Source organism: Sinocyclocheilus anshuiensis, unplaced genomic scaffold, assembly GCF_001515605.1.
Source record: "Sinocyclocheilus anshuiensis isolate Anshui unplaced genomic scaffold, SAMN03320099.WGS_v1.1 scaffold58, whole genome shotgun sequence".
Classification (NCBI taxonomy): Eukaryota; Metazoa; Chordata; class Actinopteri; order Cypriniformes; family Cyprinidae; genus Sinocyclocheilus; species Sinocyclocheilus anshuiensis.
Genome location: NW_015547688.1, coordinates 103871 through 113732, shown reverse-complemented (window position 1 = coordinate 113732; position 9862 = coordinate 103871). Strand labels below are relative to the sequence as shown.

Genomic DNA, 9862 nt, shown 5'->3' with positions numbered 1-9862 from the left:
TATATATATATGAGAGAGAGGGAGAGGGTGTTGAGTAAATATACTGTAATATATACATTAGATATTAAATATATAAATATATTTTCACATTGAATCTCCACATTGATTAATATACAAACAACATAAAAACATTATTTTAAATAGTGTTACATATTTGTTCAATGGCATCTTTGCTATGAATCAAGGCCTGATTCTGAAGACACTAATAAATTATTACTATTATTATTATTTTTAAATTTTTGGGGATAAAAATAAATACAATAAATAAAAAAATAGATACTATTACAAATATTTTTGCAAAATGTTGCAAATAACATATTTTTTTTAAATAATGATATTTGCAACATTAAAATATTCTTGAAAAAAATAAAATAATATATATATATATATAAATATAAATGATATATAGATAGATCTCAATGTGGGGAAAGTTGTCACTAGACCACTTGTTTTGTAGAACTCGCATTTCTGTTAGAGACACTCAATATATAATTGATATATTTAATTATAGAGAGTATAATTATAGTTTGGACATTTTGCCTATATTTGCCTAGAAGATAACTTAAGTGAAAAGTGGCCCAACTTACCCCCTCCCCTATGCTTATTAATTATAATGTTGGTACATTTTAGAACTGATGCCAAGCCGAACTACCATTTCTGTTACTTTGGACGGTAATTTCAGTATGACCTATTGATCAGCCTGGCCAATAGTTCAGTCTGTCACAATGTATGTCATTGGTCAAGTAACATATAGGCTTTACCTGAAGGAGCTGGAATTTCTCTTTAATCTGTTGCTCGTTTTTAGCAGCCTCCTCCGTGTCGTGCCCCAGTCTCTTCACCTCACTCTCAGTTCGGCTGATGGCTTTCATGACACGGGCCAGCCTGGCCTCTGTGCCCTGGTACATGTGGTGCAGGGATTCGGTGAACTGCAGCACGCCGTACATCAGGATGTTCATGTCATCTGTGGAGGCCAGCTTTTCCCCGACTTGGACAGACTTCAGCGGAGATGAGGAGACCCTGTTCACACACAGAGCTGTAAACAGCACACATAAAGCTGCCTGCATCCTGTCCTCTTCTTAAAAAACAAACCGTGACTGACGCAGGTGCGAGGAAACAGGCTGTTTTAATGTGCACGCTTTGCAACATGCTGCTGCTTTTATAAGCAGTGACGGTGTATGTTGGACATTGGGAAATCAGCTGAGACATGAGCCTATCAGAGCTATGCTTACAGCTGTGTGAGAGAGAGAGAGACCTTGACTTATGTTGGTCAGGCAGATGTTTAGTGGTATTGAACCAGGGACGTGCTTAGCAGTCCGTCTGCCAATGCACTCTTCTCCTTTAACCCCAAAGGTACTCAGGGCACCTTCTGTCACAGTATCAAATGGAGACTGCTATTTTAAAAGTATATAAATAAGAGATTGTAAGTGGTTGCTGCATTATGCAACGATCATATTTAGCGTCACAGGAGGTCTGGGAGATCCTACAGGAGTCCTGTATGTTCACGCTGCTGCCACATGTTCAGTGTTTGATTTGGGGTAAAGTCAAATAATTTGCAGTGCCTTTCATGTCTATTTTATATCACTGTTCCTCAAACATGCCAATGAAAGAGTAGATATGTGTCACAGTGTTCCTCTTGTTTCGTCAAAAATATTAATAGAATTAATGACATGATATGCTGATTAATTAGTGGAATTAATCTCATGTATAATATTTGTTGAGAAAAGCCCGCAAATGAATATAATTCAAGACTTGTGGCAGATTTAAGCATTGATCCTCTCTCTCGGTTTCTATCTAGACTGTTTACATAAGTAGTTGTAGACTCTAGTTTATTTTAGGAATTGAGGCTTAACCATTATATCAGTTGTTGTAAACTTTTCCGTTTACACAAATAGTTGTAAACTTGACAGTTTACATTAGGAGCTGAAATTGCGTGTATATTAGTTTTTGTAAACATTAGGAATTAATGTTTACTTGTTTATATATTAGTAGTTGTAAACTTGTCAGTTTACACAAGTAGTTATATAGTACAAATGGCTGTAATATAACAAAGAGTGAAAAATTTAAGGGGGTCTGAATACTTTCCGTACCCACTGTATATTGAAAATAGCAGAGGGCCTAGGACAGAGCCTAGCACCACTCGCACACAGAGATCGGAGATCGCGCTGTGCAAAAAGTAACATTCAGAAGCTTATAAACTGTTGTCAGCGCTGCCACGCGACTTTTATTAATCAATACTGAATCGCTACATTATATTTCTCCGTAACAAAAGGGTAAAATCGCTGTTTTTTTTACTGAATCGCTACATTATATTTCTCAGCAACGAGGGGGGTCAATTCGCTGTTTAAGTAACTAAACTCAGCTTCATTGTTTGTAGAGAGAGACACAGACGCAGACAATGTACACATCTCTCTCTCTCTCTCTCTCTCTCTCTCTCTCTCTCTCAATATGCCATATTTGAGAAAAAAAAAATTGAGTAGTTTGCATCACTGGATATAGCTGTCGGTCATTTAACATTTCTATCATAAAACGTATCGTTAAAAGTTGACTAATATGAAATGATTTGCAGCTTCATCTTACCTCGCTCTCTTTAACGTTAAACTGACGCTTTGCGCTCTGCTTCTGTGAACAGTAAACTCCGCCTACTTTGATTTGATTGGCCATCTCAGTCATTTTGACATTGACGAGCGCTGTTAGACCACTGAGGCTTTGATCTGAAGTGCCTAGTATGTGCAGCGGTCGCGTGCGCATCCGTAACAGGCTGTGTGACTAAGAAGTTATTACCTCAAAATGTACGTCAGTATGCAGTTTTCCCTATTGCACGCGTGCCAGCAATTATCCCTCTGCGTGTCACTGTTGGTAGACAGACAGGGGTTGGTAGATTGCCGACCCCTGATCTATAGTGTTGAACGCTGCACTAAGGTCAAGTAAAACTAGCAATGATGCAAGAAGCAAGTCATTTGTAATTTTAACAAGTGCAGTTTCTGTGCTATGGTGGGGCCTGAAACCTGACTGAAATTCTTCATAGAGATAATTTTTTTTTGCAGGAAGGAGCACAATTGAGCAGACACAACTTTTTCTACAATTTTAGACATAACAGGAAGATTTGAAATAGGTCTGTAATTTGCCAGTTCACTAGGATCTAGTAGTTTTTCTTTGGGTGCAATGCATGAAGCTGAATTACAAGACGTTGTCGATTCTACATTTGTTATTGTATTTCTGATGCTATCTATTTTATCAGTTAAGAAATTCATAAAGTCATCACTACTAAACTGTGAGTGAATATTTAGTTCGGGTGATGTCTGATTATTTGTTAATCTAGCTACTGTGCTAAATAAAAACCTTGGATTGTTTTGGTTATTTTCTATGAGTTTGCGGATATGCTCAGCCATGGCAGTTTTTAGAGCCTGTCTATAACTGTACATACTGTTTTTCCACGCAATTCTAAAAACGTTTTTCTCTAACCTTTTTTTAATTTAATCACTAAGACATTTTGAAAGAAACTGATGAATCTCTTACCCCAGGTAGAGTTTAATTGATTAAAAATAATCACAAACTTTTTTGCATTTTTACAAATAAATAATCATTGCTGTTTGAATGACTGTTATATAAATAAGTTTGTACTACAACACCTGTCTGTCTACATCAGTCCTATTTTCTGAAAAAAAAAAAAACATTTTCAGTAAATCCTAAAGAAATCATTCTGGTGTGCTTATTTGTTACTTAAGAAACCTTATCATCATCTCAATATAGTTGAATATAGTTATAGTTGAAAATGGTTGTGCTGCTCAAGGAAGTGTCTTTTTTCAGTTGCTAAATCGAGCGCGCTTGCATTGCTGAAGTCAAAATTTGGTTTCAGAAATCGCTACACGGAAGCACCTTTCTTGAGAAACTCATTTTAGTGACACAGTCTATTGTCCTTAGAAATGAAGGCCATGCTTGAGAGAGCACCACTGTGTGCACTGCTGTGTTGAGAGAAGGAAGCAAACTGTATATAACCAGGAAATCGAGATAAGTGGACTGAAAATAAAAGAACAGAAGTTACATAAAAGTATGAGTATCATAGTCTTTGGAAACTTTAAATGGTAGTGCACATAATAGCTCTCAACTTGACAGTTTACATCATCTACAGGCTGCACCTAAACCATCGCTGCTCTGATAGAAAAGGGTTCATTTATTCCCTCTGTTTCCTTCTCTCTCCCCCTCAGGAACCTGTTGTACGTTTACCCTCAGAGTGTCAACTTCAGTAGCCGGCAGGGTTCGGTGAGGAACATTGCAGTGAAGGTGCAGTTCATGGGAGGAGAGGATCCCAGCCAGGCAATGCCTGTGAGTCACCGATCACACCCACACCTGGCTCTAGTCACACTGTCAAAGCGTATTCTTATGAAAAGACAAAAAACATTTGGGATTATGTAAGTACATCTGATACGATGATCTCATCGCTTGGATAAACTTAATTGTGCACAATAAAGCTCTCCAGATCTGTGCCAAGAATATGACAGCGCCTCCCTAAAACACATCGATCCATGTCACAGTATTTTAGCTTCAGCTAAACACACAGGTTGCATTAGTCACTCGAACCAAACTCCGTCTTCAGATCTATTAAGAAGCGCTCGGGGAAATTTTATAAAATTCAGTGAACTCGCAGAACCTTTTACATTTTGTTAATCTAATCACGGATTTTAGAAACTCCCTAATAGTGTTAGCGCTGCATTCGCACACCAGTTGCTCACTTTGAAACATCTGTAATTTATTTAGGGCTCAACTGAAGCCATATGCAGTGCAGGTACATTAGAGGCTAAATTCATTTTGCGATAATTAGGAAATCCATCCACAGTGTTATGATTAGCGAGGGCAACATCATGGCTGAAATGTAACTCCCCAGTGACGTCTAGTGGAGCCGTTAAGCTCTTATTCACCAGTGCAATGTGATTTCCACCCCCTGAACAGATCATCTTTGGAAAGTCAAGCTGTGCAGAGTTTTACAAGGAGGCGTACACCCCAGTGATCTACCATAACAAGTACAAACCTTTGTCTCATTACAGAAACAACACTTCTTATTCATTTTATACATGTCTAGAATTATATTACATTTCCATCCAGCAGTGGTTCTTCTTGACTCAAAGGGCCTCCACTGTGCAATACAATATCCAAAAGCTCCACATGTAGTATAATATTAACGTTATATATATATATATATATATATATATATATAATATATATTATATATATTTTATTCTATTGTGTAAACAGAGAGAACAAGAAAGAGAGAATAATTCAAATGTTTTGAAGTTTTTGAATGTCTGTTATGCTCACCAAGGCTGCAATTAGTTAATGAAAACACAGTAATGTTGGAAAAATTATTACAATTATAACGGTTTTCTACTAGAGACAATTGGTTGACAATAAAATGATTTCTGAAGGATAATGTGACACTGAAGACTAGAGTAATTGTTGCTGAATACAGCTTTGCCTTCACAGAAAAGTAATTAAATAGTAATAATATTTCACTATAGTACTGTTTTTAATGTATTTTTGTTCAAATAAATTCAGCATTGGTGAGCATAAGAGATTTAATTCAACAAAGTGAAAAAAATCTGTTCTAAACTTTTGCTTGCAAAAAATATTATATATATCTTTTTTTTTTATTTTTTTTTTACCTTAATTCATTTTGTGATTCCAGAGGTTTCAGAAACTGTATGTTCTTCACTAAAATCAAAAGTTATTGAGGGGAGGAAATTATTTTAGTTTCAAAGTTTGTTTTATTATTAGTGCTGTTAATTGATAAAAAAAAATTAACTAATTAATCGCGCATTTTATCTGAAATTATTCGCGATTAATCACGATTAATCCCACCTAACATTAAAGTTTTTAAATATGCTTTTATATTGCAATAATTTCACATTCAGTCTTCAAATTAATGTAGAAACAACATAAAGACAGTATATTTTTAATATTTGTTTAATGGCATCTTGTTTTTATGGCTGAAGGTGAGTGTCACGAATACCAATACTACTGATGTCTCTAGAAAATTTTGCTTTTTTTCCCTAATATTTAAAGGTGCAGTAGGAGATCTTGGAAAATGCTAACTTTAGCCTGATAGCACTGAAAGCAAACATCCCACCCTCCCTGCAATCGCCGTCCAAAGCCACGCCCCCTGAACCCATATACGCTCACAGACCAGAATACCAGAGACAACGTTACTACAATAGGCTACATCAGCGGTTCCCAATTCCAGTCCTCGCACTGAGTGTGAAGACGTGTGAGTGTGATGTGTGTGAAGACACTGCACAGCGCAAATCCGTGAATGAATGTTCTGAAGTGACGTAAACTTCAACGGATTTCCCCTGCTCAGAGAACAGGGAGCAATGAACACTGTGTAGGGATCATATCGATCGGAACACAGTTCATGCACGTAGCTCACTTTTAACGAGCTGGTTATCTGAATCGGTTGTGTTAACTAAGCGAGACATGCAAAATATGCAGAGCTGGTGGGTGCGAGGACAGGAATTGGGAACCGCTGGGCTACATCATGTGTCATTCACGGTGAGAAAAAAGTACTACAATGATCCTGTCTGCGCAAACAGGGTGCGCAGAGGTATGCTAATACATACATTGACAGGCAAGTAGGAAAGCCAATTAAAACGCTCCGACCGAGCGTTTTGATTGGACGAACATTTCTTGGTCCTATGTCTTCCACAGAATATATAAATACAGATAAATACATTTAGACCACTTAACTTAATGATTGCTATCGGGATGTGAAGAGACTTTCAACCAGCATAACAAAAAATGCTTCTGAAGACAATCACCTATTGCACCTTTAACCATTGACTATAGCCATTCAGCATTACAGTATAATTGAGAGCTATCAAGTTGAACTTAAATTAGACTTCAAAAAATAACAACTTCTAATTTAAGTGAACTTAAAACAATCTTCACATAAACCAATTATAATAAATGTCATAAAGCCTGCGTTAACATGCTAATTTTGACAGCACTATTTATTATAGTAAAAATAATGATTTATTTATTACTATTATTATTATTATATTAAAACAAACTAATAATTTAAACTTTTTTTATTATATTTAAAAAAACTAAAATAATTTAAAGTGATCCAGTGGCCACCTTGGAAGTTTGTCGAGGCTCTCTAGTGGGTCCCGGCCCCTAGTTGAAAACCACTACAGCCTTTTTCAATCTCCTCTCTCCATCTCTGCAGGTCCCCGGAGTTCTATGAGGAGGTAAAGATGAAGATTCCCGCCAACCTCACCGACAACCACCACCTGCTCTTCACCTTCTATCACATCAGCTGCCAGGCCAAGCAGAATACCCCCTTGGAGACGCCGGTGGGCTACACGGTGAGAGAAGGACCCCCTCTCTTCTCTTCCTCTCTATCCTCTCCTGACAGTCACACTCCCGCAGCGCTGGAGAAGCGCTCCAGGCTACCTGATGAAACGCTCACTTCCATGTGACCCTGCCCCCCCTCAGAGACACCTGGATCGTCCTTATTCGTCACCTCCCACGCACTCTCTTTCCCTGCTGGCATTCAGTAGCACCTCCCCTGATTCTGCTGATGACACTTTTGAAGTTGTAGCGTCATGTGATTGTAGGCCATATATAGCACATTCATGTTTTTGAACTGCATGTAGGCTGTGCAGGTTAATCATACTTGCTGTTGTTTTTTGCAGTGGATCCCCCTCATGCAGCACGGCCGCCTGCGCACCGGCTCCTTCAGTCTGCCCGTCTCTGTGGAGAAACCTCCACCCAGCTACTCAGTCCTCACTCCTGACGTGAGAGACTTATCCTGAACTGGATGTTTGTGATGCTTAGTGGTTGTGTTTGAGAGAATGTGTGTGGAAGTTAAAGATGTCAAAAGAAGGGCAGACAGGGGGCAACTGTAATTGTATGTTTTTTCCCATAATTTCATCTTCCTAATTCACAGACTACTACTGCTACTACCTGACATATATTTATATAATAGGAACTTTCAAGAAGTATGATACACTTGTTGACTCTTGGCACATTTTTTAAAGCACTAGACATTTTAATAATTTTTACAGTTATTATTTTTTATTTACTACTGCTAAATATTATTATTTAAAAAAAGATTATTATAAAAACATAATAATAATAATTATTATTATTATATTTAATAAGTATTTTTTAACAAATTACAAAAACTGGCAAATCTGGTTTTAAACTATATTTAGACATATTCCAAATTGTGTAAAATAATTAAGATAAAACCAAGATAAAAACACATTAGTTTATTCAAAGTCATCAACACTGAAGAAAAATATTTGACATCAAAATAATGTTTCTTAAAACCATTTTGTATATCCAATGAAGTAAAATTACTTCACTCCATGCTTCAGAGAAAAGCATGTCATAACTCTAGCTTATTTATGACTAAAGAAATTCAGCCGCTGGTCTCCCCTATACCAAGTCCATCATAAAACATAAAATGATGCCAATTTTTTTGCAAGTGACAAATAATATTGCAAGTATCAACTCAACATTTGAGAAGAGGTTATGAATTTTACCATGACAAAGGCTATGCTTTATGACACTCTTGGGGCTTTCAGTCAAATGTCCCATTTAATATTCATGAGTCTTCCTTTTAGTAATTCACTTAGGCCTACTGAGCAAGTGTCACATGTAATCAATAATATTTATGAGCCAAGTCTAGCCCTTGGTAGGATTCGTAGATTCATGCTGTAGCGCAATCAGTTTAGCCATGGGCACAGGCACAACAGAAATGCTGTTCAACAGAGATTCTAGTTAGTCTAAAGCTACAGTTTTATTCAGTATGAAAGGGGAACCCAGGTTCAAATTTATCCTTATTAAAAAATCATGAACGACTGGAAAAATCATGATGAAGAAATGGACATTTTTTGGACAAAAGGTGTGGGAACCCTTTGGATTGAGAATGGGCGAGTAGGTAATTTCAAGCAAACAATGTTTTAATCAGGCAACCTAATTTTCCAAATTACAGATAATGATTTAGGGAGGAATTGCAACATCTACTTGGCAGTAATATCTGAGGAGGAATGTGAACATGTGCTGAGAATATGTTGTGGCCTGTGTGTGTTTCAGGTACAGCTACCAGGGATGAAATGGGTGGACAACCACAAAGGAGTCTTTAATGTAGAGGTGAAGGCAGCCTCCTCAGTTCACACACAGGTAATGAAAAAAAACATTTGATTGAACACATTTCTACAAAAGTGCATTCACATACATGTCTCACTTAATGTGTGTAGGATCCACACCTGGATAAGTTCTTCACACTTGTGTATGTTCTGGAGGAGTACTCCTTCCCTTTCCGGCTGAAGGATGTTATAATCACTGAGGCAAACGTGGAGGCGGAGCTAAAGGCCAGCATGGCGGCTCTGAAAGGGGCACTGCTGGACACTTGCGTGCGCTTCCTGCATCAACTGATGAGCAAGCTCATATTGCTAATCGTACACCCTCCTGTCATAGCAGGACAGATCGGTTAGCAACACTGGAATTGGTCTCTAATATTATTGTTACACATAATTTTTCCTTTTGTAATCCATTTCCTCTCTTTCCTCCTAATCCAGTAAATCTAGGCCGTGCTGCTTTTGAAGCCATGGCCCTGCTGGTAAACCAGATCCATAAGAACCTGGAGGGAAACCAGGACCATCATGGCCGCAACAGTCTGCTGTCCTCCTATATCCACTACTGCTTCCACCTGCCTACAACAGAGCCTGTATCTCCCCCTGCTGGTGAGTGAGAAATACAGCTCGATGTTAAAGGGTTAGTTCACCCAAAAATGAAAAGCTGTCATTAATTACTCACCTTCATGTCATTCCAAACCCGTAAGACCTTTGTTTATCTTCGG

General features: G+C 37.7%; 1 protein-coding gene across 1 annotated transcript in view; it reads left to right on the top strand.

The window, feature by feature from the left end:
• LOC107703354 (dedicator of cytokinesis protein 7-like) overlaps positions 1-9862 on the top strand; it is a 76603-nt gene that overhangs the window by 24281 nt on the left and 42460 nt on the right. The window contains exons 15-21 of the mRNA XM_016505946.1: positions 4206-4323; positions 4948-5018; positions 7220-7358; positions 7689-7790; positions 9097-9183; positions 9261-9492; positions 9582-9746. Of these exons, the coding sequence (XP_016361432.1) occupies positions 4206-4323; positions 4948-5018; positions 7220-7358; positions 7689-7790; positions 9097-9183; positions 9261-9492; positions 9582-9746 (914 nt within the window). The remainder of the gene's footprint in view (positions 1-4205; positions 4324-4947; positions 5019-7219; positions 7359-7688; positions 7791-9096; positions 9184-9260; positions 9493-9581; positions 9747-9862) is intronic.